The sequence below is a fragment of the Numenius arquata genome, chromosome 22 (assembly GCF_964106895.1).
Source record: "Numenius arquata chromosome 22, bNumArq3.hap1.1, whole genome shotgun sequence".
Lineage (NCBI taxonomy): Eukaryota > Metazoa > Chordata > Aves > Charadriiformes > Scolopacidae > Numenius > Numenius arquata.
In genome coordinates, this window is record NC_133597.1 from 1,173,985 (window position 1) to 1,193,803 (window position 19,819).

General features: G+C 59.8%; 1 protein-coding gene across 1 annotated transcript in view; it reads right to left on the reverse strand.

Moving 5' to 3' along the window:
- DSCAML1 (DS cell adhesion molecule like 1) overlaps positions 1-19,819 on the reverse strand; it is a 111,929-nt gene that overhangs the window by 13,229 nt on the left and 78,881 nt on the right. The window contains exons 5-20 of the mRNA XM_074162324.1: positions 18,833-19,111; positions 17,827-18,102; positions 16,964-17,260; positions 14,764-15,036; positions 11,446-11,724; positions 11,054-11,173; positions 10,755-10,931; positions 6,229-6,428; positions 5,616-5,712; positions 5,386-5,514; positions 4,833-5,000; positions 4,590-4,660; positions 3,449-3,689; positions 2,356-2,502; positions 2,117-2,272; positions 1,348-1,487 (exon numbers count right to left, since the gene is read on the reverse strand). Of these exons, the coding sequence (XP_074018425.1) occupies positions 1,348-1,487; positions 2,117-2,272; positions 2,356-2,502; positions 3,449-3,689; positions 4,590-4,660; positions 4,833-5,000; positions 5,386-5,514; positions 5,616-5,712; positions 6,229-6,428; positions 10,755-10,931; positions 11,054-11,173; positions 11,446-11,724; positions 14,764-15,036; positions 16,964-17,260; positions 17,827-18,102; positions 18,833-19,111 (3,050 nt within the window). The remainder of the gene's footprint in view (positions 1-1,347; positions 1,488-2,116; positions 2,273-2,355; positions 2,503-3,448; positions 3,690-4,589; positions 4,661-4,832; positions 5,001-5,385; positions 5,515-5,615; positions 5,713-6,228; positions 6,429-10,754; positions 10,932-11,053; positions 11,174-11,445; positions 11,725-14,763; positions 15,037-16,963; positions 17,261-17,826; positions 18,103-18,832; positions 19,112-19,819) is intronic.

Consider the following 19,819-nt stretch of genomic DNA (forward strand, 5'->3'; position numbering starts at 1 on the left):
TCAACCCCATCGCCCTCAGCCCGGGCACCCTGACAGCGGGAGCAACACCATCAGCTGCCTGCACCTGGGCATCCCCGCCAGCCCCCCCCGGTACCCCCAAACCCAGAGCATCCTTACCATCCCGCTGCGCCATCCCCGACCAACTAGCGAAAGAGATCTGTGGGTCCCGGTCACCCCACCTGGACCGATCCCTGGGGAGCTCCCTTGGCTCTCTGAGGGCCCCCGGCCGCCCCAGCAGCCTCCTCCCTCGAGGTGCCGTGGGTTTGTGATTCAGCCCCGCTCGGCATTTCTCAATGCCAGCCTAAACCGGCTGGTGTCGTAATTTCTCCAGGGAGCCCGGGCCGGAGCCCGAGGAACAGATGGCTGCGACGGCATGATGCGTTCCCGGCAAAGGACGCTTCCCCGGCCGCCCGCCGAGCTGCAGCGGGTCCGGGCACGGAGGCAAGCCCTGGCCGTGCGGCCAAAACCCCTCTGCGGTCACAGTCGGCAGCCGGGAGCTCCCCGAAACCCCGTGCGGGCTCATTTCCCGCAGGTGATGCAGGGACTGTCCCCAACCCCGCTGGCCGTCCTCCGGGGAGGTCTGGCTGGCAGCAAGGCTGCGCGCAAGCGCCGGTTCCATCGCGTCGGGGCCAAAGCCACCCTGCCCCAGGCGCCCTGCGCCCCACACAGCACCCACAACACCGGCCCCGGCGAGGTGGGGGGCAGGACCCAACGACGGGATGTCGCACGGGATGGATGTGGGTTCGTGTCTGCAAACACACAGGGATCAGCGCATTCGCCGCCTTCAAACACGCGCCCTTGTGGGGCCCGCAGGTGTAAACGTACCCCACAAGCAGACACCTATATGAATACTGTATAGTATACATAATTTTTTTTTTTACCCAAATGACAGCTTTGACAAGATGCCAAGAAAACAATATCGGATCCCAGCGGTTTTACCAGTCGCTTTGATGAAAAGATTATGTTGCCCTGGAAACCAGAGGCTCAGATAGTGAAATGAGTTTGAGAAGGAGCTTTTGATAAGCACTAGTCTGCAGACCTCCCATCAACCTCCCCCCTTGCAAAGGAGGGATGGGGCCAGGTTTGATTCCTATTTTATTTTCGGTCCGCTGCTGGCACGTTTCCCCTCCTAGAGCGAGCGCTGAGGAGGGGAGAAGCCGGAGGAAGGGAAGAGGCAGAAGATGGGACTATGCCCTGATGAAGAGTGTCTACGGGTACAACTCTCCAGTGCACGGACCTGGCCTGAGGGTCTTTTCCTGCTGCCGCAGCCTGGCATCAGCCCTCCCTCCCGTTCCTGCTTGGCATTCCTTTGGCACCCCCTGGTGATTCCCCATCCCCATCCCGTACCGGCTGCCCCGAGCCGGGGCTGGAGCAGAAGATGGTGTATTTCCGAATGATGCCGTTGGGCTTGGCCGGCGGCAGCCAGGACACCACCACGCTGCTGGCGGAAGACGGGACAGCCTTGATGCCAGCTGGGGGACCTGGAACTGAAGGAGGGAGAGGGTGGTCACCCCGCCATCACCCCACCGCCTGCGGGACACCTCTCCAGGGGCGCCTCCGGTCCCCTCCAACCTGGAGGCGGGTGGAATAATCGCAGCCCAGGCTCTGGTTAAGAAATGGTGATTGGCTTTTAATGGCCGTGTCCGTAATCCGCCGGAGTGGCTCAGCCTTACCCCTGCCCAGCTGCGGCTCCCCGGCATCTGGCGCTTCCCAGGACGGGCAGGCAGCAAGGGCAGCCCGCGGGCCCGGGAAACGCTGCGCTACTGACTTAATGGCATTAAAGTAGGGCAGGCAGGGGTGTAAATATTTAAATATCCACACTTAAGGAAAAGAAAAAAAAAAAAAAGAGAGAGAGAGAGTGGGAAATGCCCCGCCCGTGGCTGCGCACTGGGGGTTTCCTCCGCGCCCCCGCAGCCGCTCCAGCCCTTCCCTGGCCAGCGCAGCCACACAACACGCTGCGGCAGGAGCGAGTGCTCCCGTGGCTTTCTCTATTCGCTGCTGAGGGCTCCTGCTCAAGGCTCCATCCTCCTGCTTCTCATTAACACGCGTTGCTGAGGTTGATCAGCCGGGGCAGGAGGAGAGCGCAGCCGGCTCCCCCGGGCAGTGCCGCACTTACTGTCCTCCTTGGTCTGGATGTAGAGCACGCTGCTGCGGACGCCGTCGCCAGCCTGGGTGTAGGCCAGCACCTGCACGCTGTAGTTGGTGAACTTCTCCATGCCCCGCAGCTCCACTCGCTCCCGCGTGGTCGTGATGTTCTGCATCTCGCCCCACTCTGCGGGGAGACGGGGCCCGTCAGCCCCACGCCATCACCCGGCCGGGTCCCCCACATCGCCCGTTCTCCACCGAAACACTCACCTCCGTCCATGTAGAGGGACCAGAAGATGACCCGGTACCCCTTGAGCACCCCGTTGAGGGTGCTGCGGGGGGGTTCTGACCAGGAGATCACGGCCACGTCCGACGTGATGGAGATGGCCCGCACGTTCTCGGGGGGCTGGCTGGGAACTGAGGAGGGGACGGACAAGGGGGACAATCAGCAGGAGGATGGAGAGGCAGATGCCAGGCTGAAGGAGCCACGTCCCATGGGTCAGCCATCCCGACTGCACCCACATGGGACCCCGCTGCGCTGCAGCCCCCTCTCCCCTGGCTTCTTGAGCCTCTGGAGCTGGTCCTGCTCGGTGTGCGGGGCACCAGGGCCAGGTGAACACAGAAGTCTGTCCCCAACATGTATTTTTGCTCCTCCTGGACCACCCAGGTGGGTGCAACCCCCCTGCTCACGGGGACAGGGAGGCCACCGGGACACGCTGCACTTCCCAGCCAGGGGAGAGCGGGAGAGCTGGCTGGATGCGAGGTAATTAGATCCCATTGCCCCATAAGAGGTAACTCTAATTTTTATGAGCATTTAAATGATAATACATCACCGTAACGATCCTCTTTGAAAATGATTATTGTTTCATATTACTTAGGTGCAAAAATATAAGCACCATGTAATTAGGGACAGAGTATAATAAACTAATACAGATAGTCCGTTTGAACAAAATGAAGGTAATATAATTATGGAAAAGACACTATTGCTAAAACAGGGGCCCTTGAATACCCCAGGAGGAGTGCTAATGCAGCCAGGAAATGATCACGGTTTGACAGGCTAACGAGAGCCTTAATTAAGTATGAAAAACTGCTGAGCAAACACACTGCAAAACTTTTTCTTCCTTGTTTTTAAACTGACTGGGGCCACCAGCGGCCTCTCCCGGATGGAAACCTCCCTGGCACTTCATCAACATCTAAATCCACCTTGACATCCTTCTAAACCCGGTGCCACTGGCACCCCCGTGCTCACAACTCCTCCCCAGGGCTGCGGAGAGCAGCAGCCACCCCAAATCCTGCTGGGGACAGGGCAGGGAGTCCCCTGGGTGGGACGTGGCACCGGGGATGGGGACAGGGACAGCCTTACCGTCCTCCAGCGTGGTGGCGTTGATCTCGCTGGAGGAGGGTCCCGTCCCCGCACGGTTGAACGCCTGCACCACCACCCCGTACTGGGCAAACTTCTTCAGGTTGTCCAGCGTGTAGACCTCGCTGTCCCCCGTGGCCTTCATCTCCACGATGCTGTACTGCCCGTTGCTGCCGGGGCTGTTCTCCCGGTACCCGATCTGGTAGCCACGGATCACCCCGTTCTGCAGCTCCTTCTTCGGGGCCTGAGGAACCGGGGGGGTGTAAGACAGAGCGGTGTCACGCAGGGCTCCCTCGCCACGACCACCTCTCCCCAGCATCTTTTCTCAATGCTTTTAGACTTTCTCTCCCCACGGCAGCGCTCGGGTGGACACACCGAGTGGCAGAATAAAAAGGGCCACCAAGTTCTCAGAGGCCGCCGGCGAGGAAGGTGCTGGCTGGGCAGCAGGACGTGCTGCCCGTTCCCCGACTGGAGCAGCTCAACGAGAGGAGGGAAAAACCCCAAGTCTGACAGCTTTAAAAATACACGAGGCCAGGCTGAGATCAATCTTAACAATATTTCTCTGGAGCATTAAGAAATCAATAGGGTTGATTGCAAATTTATGTTACAAAGCCAGGGCGATCCATCTCACTGAAATACTCTTAAAACAAAGTGACTTATCTTTCAAGTGAATCTTATTTTCTATTAATCTGTTTTTCAGCACTTAAGGGGAAGGGGGGAGGGGGGAAGCCGGAACCCTAAATTTACCTATTTACCAGTTCATTCCAGAGTCCTAACTTTATAATCAATTTTATTTTTCATTAGGCACCTTCGGAAAAATAAATCCGATTCTAAGTTTTATCGATCTTTGCTCAAACACTTTGCAACCCAGCTTTCTCAGTTTTTACATATTTATCCTCTCTCCCCACGGCCCCCCACGGGCATCCTATGAGATAATGAGCCGGTTATAAAGCATGATTAATAAGGACGCTGAGCTGCGCGCCCAGCCTTCAGGCTTTCATATCGCCCGGGAAATGCCTTCGTACCACTGACGGGAAGTCGGGTCCCAGGACAAGCTGCCACCTCGGAGGCTTGGGATGGCGTTTGGTGCTGCCCAAGCCCACCTGGCCAGGAAAAACCCACTCACCGCCGCGGCCCCGCTCACCTTCCAGGTGACCTGGATGCTCTGGGACGTCATGGGCTGCAAGGTGACATCCATCGGAGGCCCGTCGGGAGCTGCGGAGAAACAGACCCAAAAGAGCATGTTGAGAAGCATCAGGGAAAGTATGGGGAAATACTCCGCTTCCAGAGAGCTCTGCCGCAGCCAGCTTCGCTCAAGGCTACTGCCCCCGCGCTGCCCGTGGCCACCGCTGGCCCCGGTGGCCGTGCCGCGAGCCGGGAGCGGCACCTGCTTCCTCCGTGCTGATGGTGAGCTCCTTGCTGGGCTCGCTGCGCCCGATCTTGTTGAAGGAGTACATGCGGATGCTGTACACGGAGGCCGGGTGGAGGTCCACGATGTTCGCCTGGTTGATGGTCGGGGAGATGTTGCGCGTAGACTGCTTAAAATCCCAGGAATCTGGAAAAGCAGGGGCATGAGGCAGGAGGAGGGTCAGTGCCCGAATCCTGCGGTACCAAGGGAGATGAAGTCCCCCAAAGCCTCCGTCTTTTGTCCCCAGCGCCCCCTGAGAGGTGCTGCTTCCCCGCTCCTCGCTGTTGCGCGCTCTGGGTTTGGCTTTTTGCAAATATTGTCTCTTTAAATATTCCCTTTCAAATGCTCCCATCCAGCAGAAATTAACATATTTCATTAATGCTGCTCTCTCCTTTCTTCATCAAAGGAACCGGGATGCAAAATATTCCCTTGGAGGCACCGGTGGGACAGCCCCACACCTGCCTGGGCAACCCAGCCCCGGGACACGGTGGCCACAGCACAGCCCCCAGCCCCAGCGCTTGCCATCACCTACCCGACTTGTTCTTGTACTCGATATCGAACCCCGTGATGATGCTGTTGCCGTCAAACCGCTGCGTCCATCGCAAATTCATGCTCCGGGCTTTCACCTCGCGGATCTCCAGCTCCGGCGGGTCCGGGGGCTCTTGGGGACACAGGGGCCGGGTTAGGGATGACAGGGAGAGAAGCCTCCCGGGAGCAGGGGGATCCTCGCGGCGAGGCTTCGCACCGCGGGGGAATGAGTACCTTGGACGGTGAGCTGGATCAAGCCCCTGTCCTCGCCGTAGGAGTTGATGGCGTGGCAGGAGAAGAAGACCGAGTCCCCGCGGTCGGCTGGTTTCAGCTGGGAATGTTTCAGAGAGAGAAGAGGAGCCAATTCAGACCGAGATATCCCCAGCACCGTGCCCCTGCCTCCTCCCGGTATCACAGCCAGCTCCCACCACCGGCCCCGGCAGGAGATGTGCCTCCGGACCCCCCCAGCTGGCTCAGATCTGGGCTGATAATTTCTTCTTCGAGGCATCCCTGGCGCTAGAGAGCACCTTCACGGTCGTCACCCCTTGTACGGGCGGCTGAGATTTAGTGCTCGTCGCAGCAAGCGGACGGTGGCTGGTTTTTAACGGGTGTAATTAAAATTGGAAGCCTGGCTCCTCGCGCGGGCCCAGGGCAGCACTAACTCTTACGCCGGCTGCAAAAGTCCAGGTGGTGGCCAGGTTCTTCGCCTGCCTTCCCCGCAGTGTGCTGGGGCCGGGGGAGACACAATCCCTCCGGCGGGTTTCCTAACATCCGTCCGCGTTAGAAACGCGATTTTGCCACCCTGGGAGCCCACCCCCCGGGGTGCAAGACCCCCGGGGCCCCTCACCTTGAGGGTGGAGATGACCTCGTCGCCGTTGTCCTTGGTGGTGATGGCGTAGCGCATGTTGCGGTCGGGATCGATGACGGTGTCGCCCTTCTCCCAGCGGATGATGATGGGCCGCTCACCCCGGGCGGTGCAGTTCAGCTCCTTGGTCTGCCCCTTGATGGCGATGGTGGTGTTGGGGTGGGAGGTGATCATGGCCGGGACTGCGGGGAAACAGGGGCTCACCCGTGTGCCCGGGGGGACAGCTCGGTGCCACCGGTGGCTGCCCAGCCCCGGCACAGCCCCCGGACCCCATCGGGGAGGAGGCGGATGTGGCTCTCACCGAGAGGCCACGCAGCCCGAAGCGGAATTGTCTCGCTGCATTATACAGCTCAGGATCATAAAATAATGAAGCAGATAAATTTTATAATGCATAGCATTACACCAGGGTAGACAATAAAACGTGAAAGACAAATAACCAAGCGCACACTATAATGAAGAGAAAGCCTCCAGTCTGAGACGTGCGGGTATGAATTATTGACTAAGGTTTTACACTCCCGAGGATGAGAGGAAGAATGTTTTCCATCACAGATTTGCATAATTCACTCGTATAAACCTGGGCAGAATATAGAGTGCGATTTCACATCAGCAAGGCCGCCTTTGCATTGCAGATGCCACATATATATATATATATTGTATTTTTTTCCCCCATTACCACCCCAATATGCAAAGGAGGAGGGTGGGGAGACCCCATGCCGCACTCACATCACCCAGGCTGCAGCACCCAATGTGGGCGCATCCCAGTGCTGCCCAAGCAGCGGCTGCAGCACGGCCAGGGATGGCCCTGGGGATGGTATGGCCAGTCCCTCTCGCCATGGGCAAGTGCCCGCGGCCAAGGCACAAAGCTGCCACCTCCTGTCCGGCCACCTGGGCCAGCGGGCTGGTGGTGGCACTGCCACAGAGGACCAGCACAGCCTCCTCCTGCCCGTCCCCGTGCGCTGCCGAAGCGCTTCTCCTGGCTACGAGGGATGGCCGTAACGAGCCCCATCCGGGCTCCTTCCCCAGCAGCCTGGGCCCCTCCGAGAGCCAAGCCCTCGCACCGCCGCGCAGGAGGAAGGGGCTGGGGGGGCCAGGGCAGCCTGGGTAAGCAGAAAAAAATGTAATGCATAAACAAACAGCACTGCTGAGTCCCGCAGTAATATATGATAATGACAATCCGCAAAGGCAACACACACTGTTATAATGGGACACAAGAGGCTCTAATGAGCTACGACTTCTCGGCTTTCTGTGGCAATGTAATTCAATTAACAGCTAAGGAAACCTTTCCTCCCGAGCTGCCGGTGTTTGAGGGGCGCAGGGCGGGCGCCCACACGGCTGGGACAGAGGGGTGCCCAGCCTGGCACCCGCTGACAATCCCGTGGCAATCCTGAAAAACAAGGGGGCCGCCACCACCTGGGATGGGGATAGCACGGAGCAGGGACGTTGGGGCAGCGCTCAGACCCGTGTCGCTGCCGGACCTGTGGTCCGGGGCCCAGGAGAAGAGCTACAAGAAACAGAGCAAGATTTCTCCATCCCATCCCCAGCCACAAGCCCGTCTTCCCCCAGCCCTGATGGCCCTGCCTGCCTGCAGCCCAACACACAGGGACAGCTGGGGGCTCTTGCAGGACAGCCCCCCCAGGGCTGCGGAGCCCTCGTCCCCCTTCCCAGCGAGCAGCAGCCCCGGGAGAGGAGCTCCGTTTCAGGCTCTGCTTCGCCGAAACGCACTTATTGATGTTTGATTAAAAGCAGCTCCTCGGATGTAAACATATCAACTCCTCTCGATTGCCGGGGTCCCAGGAGAGCGGCAAACAGTCCCGGAGTGGGGGAAGCAGCAAAACAAACCCAAAGAAAACCCCAACCAGGCGTGCAGAGAGCACGGACCGGGGCAGAGACAGCACCTCTTGCACGCCGGTACCCAACACCTTCCCTGGAGCAGCTCTGCAGCTTCCAGAGGGACAGCATCACTCGGGACCGGCCACGGGACCCTCCGAGGGCTGCCAAGGATGCGCCCAGCCAGCCCGTGGGTGCAGAGACATCGGTATCGCTGGTTCCTGGCCACCAGAGCACCAACACGGTCAGCGCTGCTCTGCAGACAGGCTTCCCTGGAGGAGAGCTCGCCTCCAACGCTTTCTGCATCCCCCCCGTCCTCCCCCCGCACCCACGGGCCTTGTTAACACGGCCCCGACACGCGGCTTGTCCCGCTTGCTGGGCAGAGATAAGGCTGGCGACAAAGGGAGGTGCGGGCTGGTCCCGCGCTGGGCTGGGCCACCAGCCGCTTCGCAGCCCGCTGGTGACAACTGAATGAGAACGGTGACAAGGGTGACAAGGGCTGTGCCTGCCTCCCTCACCGCCCCCCACCCCCCTCTTTCGTGTTTGGAGCTGGCTCTGTGATGTTAATTTGATTGCACCCATTCCAGCTTCCTTTCTACACTGATTAGCTGAGTTTCACCTGAAGCATGAGATTAATTCAAATTGCATGGAAGCAATCAGTTATGCTCTTGCCGTACGGCAGCGAACTCCCAAATACATCCGTCCCCGTGCCCCCAACGTGCAGGCGCCCACCCCTGGCCAGCCCCGTGGTGCCGGGGGGCTCCGAGCAGACGGACCCCCCTCTCCGGTGAGCACTGCCCACCGCACCGGCAGCCCCGGCACAGCCCACAGGGTCCCCCCCCGCAGGACATGACCCTCTCCATCCCTCACACTCCACTCTCGACACCCGGGGAGGCGAGCAGCCATGTGCTAAATGGCATTTATCACGCGCCGGTGGTCTCCTCACCTGCGCTCAGCCCAGCCAGCCGTCCCCCCGGGCGCACGCTCCCAGCACGGAGCACTCACCACCCTTCCCTCAGCAATTCACCCGACTGGACACTAACGAGGCTTCTCTCCAAATTAGGGATGGGCACGCTGCTGCCTTGCATCCAGACATGGACGGGATGGACCCACGTCCATGGGTCCACGGGTCCCATGGTCCACGGGTCTCCGAATTAGGGATGGGCACGGCTGGCACCCCAGGGATTACGTTGCCAGGTCGGTACGAGCAAAGCTGGGCGGTTTTTCCTTGCCCACCGCCTGAGAAAAGCAGCGGCCACCTCCTCCTGGCACTGGTGGGTCCATAGCCCCCCAGCCAGGGCTGATGCGTTACCTGGAGCCCATCGCTGCGGCATCAGGGATGGGGACGTGCAGGCTGGCTGCCCCTCGCCTCCCCTCTCCCCTGCCCACCGCCGGCACGCTTTGTTTGGGCTCTGATTAACTTTCATTTAACTCTGTCCGCAGTGGCCTGACTTTCAAGGAAAGCCGGCGCTGATCTCGCTTTAATTGGCCTGACATTTCACTAAACAAACAACAACGACAAAAAAAAATATCCAAAAATGAAACAAAACAAAGAGCCCCACATAATGCTTAATTGGCTGTGGCGCTTCGCCTACCTATTCATCCAAACCTTTTCAAAGGCTGCGAGGTCTCCGGGAAATGTAGAAGCACTCGCATAATAAGGTTATGTGCTATTCAAGTCAGCAAGCAACCTGTCCTGGGATGCAATTACGGCAGATCGCAGGGACGAGGCAAGAGGCCGGGCTCCCAGACTTCTGCACGCTCGCTCGGGATTAATCGCCTCGACTTTGTACCTGCGCCTTATTGAAGTGCCTCGTTTGAAGTGGCTCGTTTCGATTCATCAGTCGGCGGGATAAATTAAACGGCTGACAGGGGAGGGGAGCAGAAACCCAGGAGCGCAGAGGCTGGGTGGGGAGGGGAGAAGCCCTCAGAGAAACGCCTGCCGAGGCCAGAACATCAAGCGCTGGGCTGGGGAGGGGAGGCAGCAAGGGCTGCCCGAGCCAGAGCCGCTCTCTCCTTGCCTTGTCCTGGACGATTCCCCAGATGCAAGACCCTCACCCGGACACGGCGGCACCCAGGGAGGGCTGTGCATCCCCTCTGCCCAGGGGACAACCAGAGGGCCGGTGGCTGCCCCAGTTTGTTTCCCCCCCTCCCCCGGCACAGGCAAAGCGGATTTAGCCCTGCTCAGCTCCGGAGACACACAGGAGTGAAGCCGACCGGGCTGATCCCCCCTCTACTACCTCCTTTTTGAGGCTGGAGTCCTCACGGCAGCGACAATCAAAATAAATAAAGAGGAGCCAGAGATTATGTATTCTGCCGACAGCAGCGGGAGAGGGATCCAATAATAAGCACAGTTCAAACGCGGTGTCTAACGACACTTCCCGGCCCATCCCTGTCAAATTAGCCCGGCTATTTCCTTTCCTCCTGCATGACGTGGATTGATTGCTCGGTTTTACTCAGGACAGAGCGTGTTTAACAGCGAAAGGGAAGCGGTTCCCTGGAGGAGGGGAATCAATGCCCTCCCGGTGCCCAGCGCATCGATGGTGGGGATGCGCGGTGCCGAGGGCAGAGCCGGGCTGGCACGGCGGGGACCCTCGGCACGGAGCGGGGGGCTCTGCCGGACCGGGCTCCGCTGACAAGCGCCCACCCCTGGCCACCACGGCGTGGCCCTGGCTACTTACTCTTGACGGTGAGAAACATGGACTTGCTGATGTCGGTGCCCACCCCGTTGCTGGCCTGGCAGAGGTAGTAGCCGATGTCCTCCTCCAGCACGTGGCGGATGAGCAGGGAGCTGTTGGGCAGGATCTGGATGCGGCCCGTGAGGGGGATGGGGTGGTACTGCTGGGGGTTGCCGCTTCCTAGGAGGGGGACACGGAGACACGGGGCTCAGCCGAGGCAGAGGAGGGCATCCGAGGCTCGGTGCCGGGGTGGCCGTGCCAAAAGGGGACTCTCCCCACGCACTGCCGTCTCTCATCCCTACCTTTGGCGTGTTTCCACATGACTTTCGGAGGGGGGTACCCATCAACGGAGCAATTCAGCACCCCGGCTTTACCGTAAATGCCATCTTGGTTGTTGGGTTGGACCACGAAACGAGGGGGCACTGAGGAATTTGAGAGAAGAGATGGATGCTGGAGTTAAAAAGAAACCCGTCAGCTCCCGGCACCTCCGCCCTGCCTGCGGGCACGTGGCTCAGCCCCGCTCCTCACCTTCCCCGCCTCCTCCTGCACCGAGCCCTCGACCAGAGGACAACGCTATCTCCCTCCAGCCTCCTAACTTCTCTCTGCTCCCTCTCCATCGCCTCCCACCCCCCTGAGCCCAACGTGGTGGCAGCATCGGGGACCGGGCTGGGCTTTCCCCCCCCCTGGCACTCACCCCGCACGATGAGCTGCCGCTCGCGGCTGACGGTGGCGGCGTCGTTGCTGGCGATGCAGGTGTAGTTGCCGTTGTGCTTGAGGGAGACGCTGGAGATCTGCAGGGAGCTCATGAACTCCTTGCTCTCGATGGTGACCCCAGAGCCGGAGAGGATGACGTGCCCGTCCTTCCTCCAGGTGATGTGGATGGGCATGTCCCCGGAGGAGACCACGCAGGGGATGTAGAGGAGCTGCCCGATGGAGGCTGGCGGGAACTCGAAGGGCTGGATCAGCGGAGGGACTGTCGAGGGGAGAGGCAGAGCACGCTGGAGAGCCTGGCCGGGGAAAGCCTTCCTCCAGGAGGGATGGGCCACAGGGGGACTTGAGGGAGGTGTTGCCCCAGGAGGAGAAGCAGCCCAGATTAGGTGCCCAGGAACTCAGGCGGGCTTTTGTTTCCACCAGGAACACAGCCAGGGGAGAGTGGAAGGTCCTGCCGAGCGGAGGACAGCAGGAAGACATCTCCCACCCGTCCGGGCCACAAATGCTAAGAGCCGGAGGGAGAAATGCCGACCTCCCGTGCAGAGCGGGCCCTGCTCTGGGGAAAGCCCTGGCCGACCCCCCCGACACGCGCCAGTCGAGAATCCGCCTCAGCATTTATCTGCTCACAGAAAAGCAATTATTAGATGGATGCTTCTCTTAAAGGCACCGGATTCAGAACCAGCCATTATCTTTCTGATAACTTAATTAGGCAACCGCAGCATCTCTGGCAATGTGGGAGGGGGAAGAAAGCGGAGAGAAGGAGACAATTAGCTTAACAAGGCTCAGCACCTGGTAGATGAGATCCTCTTTCCGCAGCCTCCATAATTAAATTAGCAGGCTGCCAATTGTCCCCTCGGCAGAAATAAGCTGCCCTCTCGTACAGGCGCAGGAGCGGCTCCCCTCACCACCACGCAGGTCCCCGGGCTCCCATCTCCATCGGGAAGGTCTCTGTGCCGGGTCCCTGCCCCTCCATCGGGCAGCTCTGCAGAGCAGGGGGGAGGCGGGGGCGCTGCTCGCCGCCCCCCCGGGCTGCCGGCGGGCAGAGGGGTGCAGGCACCCCCGATCCTGCCCTTCGCCGGCTACAGCAACGTGGCTGGAGCCACCGGAGCCATGGAGCCAAGCGCTGCCTGTTTTCCATAATTAATGAATAATTAATTGGGAATGCACTGCAGTCTATTGCAGAGCGGGGACGGGCTTGTGGATCTCCAAACACGCCCCACCGGCCGCTTCGGTGCTGCCGGGAAGAGGACCGGCTCCCTCGACTGAAGAGCTCTCGCTGCTCGAGCTCCCCGCGACCACAGCTCGTGTCCCCTGCCCGGCCCACGTCCCGCTGCGACCCTCCTTTCTCCAGGGCTTCCAGGTCCCCGAACCGCCGCTGTCACCCCAGCAGAGCTGTGCCACAGCCCCGGGACGGCACCAAACCCACACCTGGTTAATTAAAATGTTCAGAGGTGTCTGGGGGAATAACGAGCTGTCAGGGCACCACGGACCACGCTGCCGGGGAGGCGCAGAGCTGATGCCCCAGCAGCATCACTGCAGCCCGAAGGAGCGGGGAGGTTTGAAGCTGGGACCCGGGGTCCCCAGGCTACAAGCAGCAGCTAAACCCGGGTGGGAGCTTCCCTCAACGCAGGATGGGGAGCGTGGCTGGGGGCGATGCCTCGCCAGCAGGGCTGGGGGCTGCCCACAAATCCCCGCTCCCCGGGGGAGAGGTGCCGGAGGGGAGCTGTAAACCTTTTACGGCCGCGTGCTCAGAAAAACCTGCATAACTCACTTGTGGCGCTTAACGTGGTCGCCAGGCACTTGTGGCAATAAAAGCTTTACGGTGCTCCACGCCATCCCGTGCTCCTCGCTCTCATATTTATTCACTCTGCTCCACGGAGCTAGCTGGAGCCTTTGCAGTTCTTTTCCACCGGCCTTTTATCCGATGGCCGGAGCAAATAAGGAAGCCGGCAAGTGGGGATGGGTGTAAATCTCCAGCAGCTGGTGGAATGAAGATGTCTGGCCGCGGCAGAGCCCGTGCTGCCGTCCCGCACCGCGCTTCCGCCCCCTCGCCTTCCTCCGCCTGTCACCGGCCACTAATCACCGCAGTAAATTCAGGCTCGGAAGCGTTCGCTAGAGGTTGCTTCCCAGAATATACAGATCCTCGGCTGAACCTCAGCATCCTGCATCCTCCGATGGCACCTCCCAGTGACTAACAAAAAGCGAATCCCGTTATTTAACCTCACTTGCACACGTTCCTCTCGATGCTCTCTCCACACCAGCCCTGCCTGTCCCATTCATCCCAGGAGAAGACCAGCATTTACTCAGCTCTGGCCTCTCTCCAAGCTCCCATGTAGAAGGGGATTTGGTATAAGGTGAGGAAAGCGGGGCTGGCCGTGCCCTGCGCTGCAGAGCCCAAGGGGGGGCGAAGTCCTCCCCACATCGCCCTTCGACAGGTTATCCACAGCCCGCTCTTCCCTTTGCAAAGCCTTGGAGAAGGGCATTAGCTAATCAAGAGGGAGCATCTATAATCAGCTTGATGCACTCTCTCGCCAACCTGATTCCTAATAAGAAAGTGGTGGATGGGAGGGGAGGGGGAGGGAGGGGGGGGAGGGAATCAGGGTGAAATCCAGTCCGTAAATACCCTGCTGGGTGTGAGAGAGGAAGACAATTGGCCAGCTCGGTCCCCAGCGCGGCTCTGCGTGTCTGAATGATTTACTGCAAACACCCAGCTGGCGACGGGCAGAGCCGACCCGGCAACTCTGAGGACGGGAGATAGGGGAGCACCGCACACTCACGGCGCAATCTCAGCCCGTCACTGGGAGGGAATGCATCCGGCTCAATTCATTAAGACTGATAGCTCCCTCAATGGGCCTGAATAATTGATGGCCTGGAGAAGCTTTTAAGATGTTCTGTGCGCTCGGAAGACCGAGAGTATTATTTTTTTAAAAGCTAACACACACAGAAAAACATCGGTGAAGGTGATCCGAGCAAAGGTTAGATGCTTTAATACGTTATGTTTACACCGTAAATCCTTGCTCCACCGCTTGTAAGGGGAAATGGATACGGCGTGGCTCGAGGCAGCCGCCGGCACACAGGCAGGACCAGGTAGCCACTCCGGCAGGAGCCGAGCCAGCTCCCGAGGGCTGCTGTGGTGGGAGCCGAGCTCCCACAGGCACAGCATCTGAGGTGCACGGTCCACGCCTGGCCACAGAGTCCCCTCTGTGACGCTTCTCTGCCTCCGTCCCGCAGCAGAGATGTCCCCAGTGCGACCTGGACGGCCTCTCCATCTGATCCAGGGAAAACCTCTCCACCCGCTTACCTTTCACCGTGACGTGGACGCTCTGGCTGATGGAGAGCTGGGGCTGGATCAGCACGCTGCACAGATACTCTCCTTCATCCATGCCTTTCTGGACGTCCATCAGCTTAAGGGTCCCGTTCTCAAAGACCACTTGGCGGTGGTTATCGGGCAGCAGCAAAGAGTCCTTGTACCACTTGATGGAGTAATACGGGTACCCGATCACCCTGCAGTTGATGAAAGTGTCCCTACCCGCTACCGCTGTTATGTTCTTCATGGCTCGGATGCTCGGGGGACCTACATAGCCGGGAGGAAGGAAGAGGCAGGCTAGGTTAATTCCGAAGGGCAGCTTGCTTGCATGCAGATCTGCTGCTATTTCAGAGCGAGCTTCACAGGCGGAGGAGGTAACCAGAACGGTTGGGACCCAGCCTGGTGTCGGGTGAGGAGCGAAGGAGGAGAGGGCTCCTCTCTGAGCGCGTGTGGGGAAAGCCGCTCACGGGCTGCAACCTCCAGCTAGAGCTACTCGAACACGTCCAAAGAGCACAGCTACCAGCAGGGGCTACAATCACGGCCACGGTGCAGCACATCCCACCGCAGTTTGGCAGGGGCAGCTTCAGCGCTGGGGGAGCCGAGGCTGCAGACACCGCTGCTGCTCCTCGGAGGAGGTCGGACGGTGCCTGGGAGCCCGGTGTGATTCCACGATGGGAGCCGTGGCCACCCGGAGCACCTCCACCGTGGCTCCTCCAGCGGCGCCTGTGGCCACAGGGACTGCAGGAGAGACGGGGAACGTTCCCCAGTCACAGCCACTCTCTGCCTCTCTCAGAAAGAAGCTGAATTGTGCCAAACATCCTCGACAGGAACCTGACTTCCATTGGCAAACGTACTTCACCTCCGCTAAAATACACCTCCACTGGCAACCGGAGTAGGGCTGAAAAGCCAGAGAGTCACCAGTTCGTGCCGGCTTAAGGGCTGGGAGAGTGCCGCAGGTGAGTATTTCAGCAAGAGGCTTCACGCATCGATAATTACACTGTTCTCCCAGCCACTGCATAAAATCGCAAACTAATCTAAAGATTAACTCTGCCTTGACTCCTCGTCCTAAGGACGTAGCGGGATAACAGCTTAGGAGACACTCAGGATAAGCTGATGGCCGGTCTCCCTCATACTGGGACACGTTTAGAAAAGGAGCAGGAAAAAAGGAATTAGCATCTTGCTCTGTAACCGTCTCTTGGGCCTGTCTGAGGGACTTGCTCCGTTCCAGGGGGAAAAAAAAAAAAAAAAAAGAGCCTGAGTCTTATCTAGTGACAGCCCGTCAAGAGCAGAGAGAAGGGAAAAAGGGAGACAAGGGAACGTCCTCGTTGAAAAGGCTGCTCTGGCTTCTCACGGCTGAGGGATGAACTTGCTCCAAATTCAGTAGCAAACGGCAGCAAAATTCAGACTCTCCCGGGATCCCAGCCAAAAAACCACCAGATCCATTTCAAACCTGAGACGCAGACAAACACAGCCCTTCAACCCTCTCTCTCAGCAGATAAATAAATGCTACCTTGTCTCTGTCTCGCTCCCACCTGTAAGGCTGGAAGCTTTAATTGGTGATTATTAATGGGCAGGGTCTTATACCGTACCCTGTGCCTGAGAGCGCTCCCTGTAACGCACCGCGCAACACGCTCCAGCCGTAATAACACGGTGATTAACGCGGCCATGGCTTTTAGCAGACAAAGAAAATACAGACATGACAAATCAAAGCTCATTTTCCACGATTTCACGTGCTGCCTCATCATCGTTTGTCATGCAGATCCCTGTGCCGGCAGGCGCCTTCGCTGCCAGGGAGCCGGGATCCCGCCGGGACGGGGGATGCTCGGGGGACCCGGGATGCTCCGGTGCCCGCCACCACCTTCCCCGTGTGCGGGGTCCCTCGGGGAGGTATTTGATGATCATCCACAGATCCGAAGGCAGGGGTTCAGTGGGGCAAGAGCCACCCCGACGGGGAGAGACCCCTGCAAGGCCCAGCTCCGGCTCTCCGGGGCTGCTTTGTCCCTCGTTCAACTCCCTGGGGGTGAGAGCGAGCGGGGCAGGAGCTCGGGAAAACGGGTTGGGGCACCACGGAGATCCACGTGGCTGGGAAGAGGAAGGGGAAGGGGAAGGCGAGGAGGAACGCTCAGCCGGGGAACAGAACACAACCAAAAGCCCAGTAAAAGTCCTATTCTGATATTTAAAAGTAGACAGGCACCTCTTACGTTTATTCGCGCTTGGTATTCGGCGCTGCCCACCGAGTTCCGCGCGGTGCACCGGTACACGCCGCCGTCCTTGATCTGCGGGCTCGTCACGTTCATGTGGCTGACGGTGGTGCCGTCTGACATGGTGTACTGGTTGGTGCGGTGCCCGCTGTCCCGCGGGATGGGCTCGTCGTCCAGCGCCCAGGTGACGGTCGGCGGGGGGGCCCCCTTGGCGGCACACATCAGGGAGAACTGCTCCCCGGGGTTGACCACCTTCTCGCTGAAGGAGGAGACGATGCGGGGGGTCCCATCTGGGGGGCACCCAGGGGGAGGGGGGTCAGGGAGCGGCAGCCACCGGCAGCAGCAGTCACCCGCCAGCGGGACAGCTGTGAGCCCCCATCTGGGGTGGCAGCCCCCATCAGTAACGGGCGCCCAGCCAGGCCCGCATCCCGGCAGGAGGAGGATGCTGAGAGGGGGCTCAGGGGTTTGCTGGTCCACGCAGGCACTGTTTCAAGGGGGCACCAGGGCCGGGGTGTCTATCCCTTGCTCAAACATTCAGTGATCTGCATCTACGCCTGCTCGTAGGGAGGGGATGCCTGGTGAGAGCCGGAGCCTCAGCCCAGGGGATGGGGATGGGCAATTCACCCCTTATTTTTGGTCCTTCCACCCCATCCCGGCTGTGCTGCATCCCTGAGCTGCTTGTGGATGGCACACAGAGCCCAGGAAGCAGGGTGGCAGCAGCGTGGCCCCAGGACCCCCCCACCCCTCCAGGTCTCACTGCCTTCCAGCCGTGCACGAAGCATCCCGACGTGCCCCGGGGATGCGGCAGCTTGACGAGGGGCAAAGAAAAGCCCCAGCCCCAAGGAATCCAGCTCACCCTCCAGCGTGATGATGGAGAAGTCCTGTGCCGTCTGGGACTTGCGGGTGGCGAAGCACTGGTAGGCCCCGGAGTGGCTCTTCTGCGCGGCTGTGATGAGGAGGGTCTCGTTGCTGATGCCCCGGATGGAGATGTAGTCATCCACCACCACGAGGTCCGTGTTGCGGTACCAGCGGATGATGTACTCGGGGGACCCGCTGAGGGCACAAGAGAGGATGACGGTGCTGCCGATGCCCGTTTTGAGCTTCTTTGGTGTGAGGGTCACACGCAGAGGGTCTGTGCGAGAAAAGGGGAGCGTGGGTGAAGGCGTTGGCGGTGCCGGGAGGCATCTGGGCATCACTCAGCTCTCTCTGCCTTTCCAGCCCCGGAATCACCAGCGCGGCTACGCATAAAATGTCACCGCACAATAAGACGGTGCCCCCCCCCCCCTTCCTCCCCTGCTTTTAACATCAGCCCAGAGCCTCCAGCGGGGGTGCTGGCACTGTCGGGGAGGCAGCAGGATGGTCGGTGAGCTGAGGGACGGAGCCGGGGCAGCTCCCAGCAGGCTGCCAGTGCCCACGGTGCTGGGCCAGGTAAGGCAGCCGCGGTGCGTGCCAGACCCGGCACCGCCGGGATCCCGGTGACAGGAGGAACCCCCAGCAACAAAGCACGTGATAAATGCTTGGCCTGCCCAGATGGTATTTACTGTTTGGTTAGAGCTTATTTTATGTAAATCAACCAAGGAAAGCGCAGCGGCACCTAACATAAAACTGATGTCACACTCCAGCAATTTACATCCCCCGGCATCGCTGGGAGCGCTCCCGACGCCCCTCTCCCTGCCCCGACCCAAGCGGTAAATCAGGGGATGCTTGTAGATGTGCTGCTGCAGCACGATAAACCTTCCAGAGCATTCCGAGCACCACATCGGACACGTGAGGCTCGTCATTTATACAGCTTTATATTTAAGAAGGCGGCAGGGCAGAAGCCTCCCCGCTGCTGTGCCCCGCTCCTCCCCGCCAGCTCTCACCTATGACTGTGAGGGTCCCCGTCACCTCTGCGGACCCGAAGGTGTTGGTCACCTCGCAGATGTAGGTCCCGCTGTCCTCCACGCGCAGGTCGCTGATGGTCAGGCCCGTGATGCGCTTGGTCCAGCGGCTGTCGGCGGGGAGCGGGCGCCCGTCCTTGATCCACCGGACAGCCGGGTTGGGGTAGCCCGAGGCGATGCAGGGCAGCTCCACCAGCCGGCCTGCCTTCACCTCCCGCGACTGGAAGCTGTCTAGCATCGTGGGGATGGACTCCGCCGGGTCTGGGTTTGGAAAGGAAACGGGCTCACGCGGCGAAGAGGAGGAGTCGAGGCTTCTCCCCACCCAGGACCACCACGTCCCCTTGGCGTCCCCCTTGATCAGCAGCTCTCCGTGAGCAGGACACCAGCCCCATCCCGCGCTGGGCACGGGGCAGGCTGGTGGGGAGGTGGGAGGGAAAGCGCATCTCTAGCTGATGGGATGAATAAACTCAGCACCGGAGGAATTACTCAAGGTGACACCTAATTGGTGCAAAATACACAAATTCTGTGGCACATTTCAAAATTTACAAGCAAAGGGGCCCATCAGGCAGCTAGGAAAGGAGAAAATTAATCACCAAGTCTCAGGCGTGAAATTAAATTCCAGGGGAAAGAAACCTCTTTCATTACTCCCAAGCAGAAGTAAAACGCCGTGACGTGTAAATAATGACAGTGACCAGGAGGGGACGGGGCTGGATCAAATGCACACGGAGAGGGGATGATACACGCGGTGGCTGCCCGTGCTCCTCGGGTGGGACACGGGACCCCCAGGGCTCTAAGAGGCCGAGGCAAGGTCAGGAAAGCCCCCCTGGCCATCCTGAACCCCTTCTCTACCCTCTGTGGGCTTAACTCCAAGAGCCAGTGCGGGAGCCCCAGCCCGAGCACCCGAGGACAGAAAAAGCATATGGCAGAGAGCGGGCACGGCGAGGCGGCTGGGAGTCGGACGAACTCCCT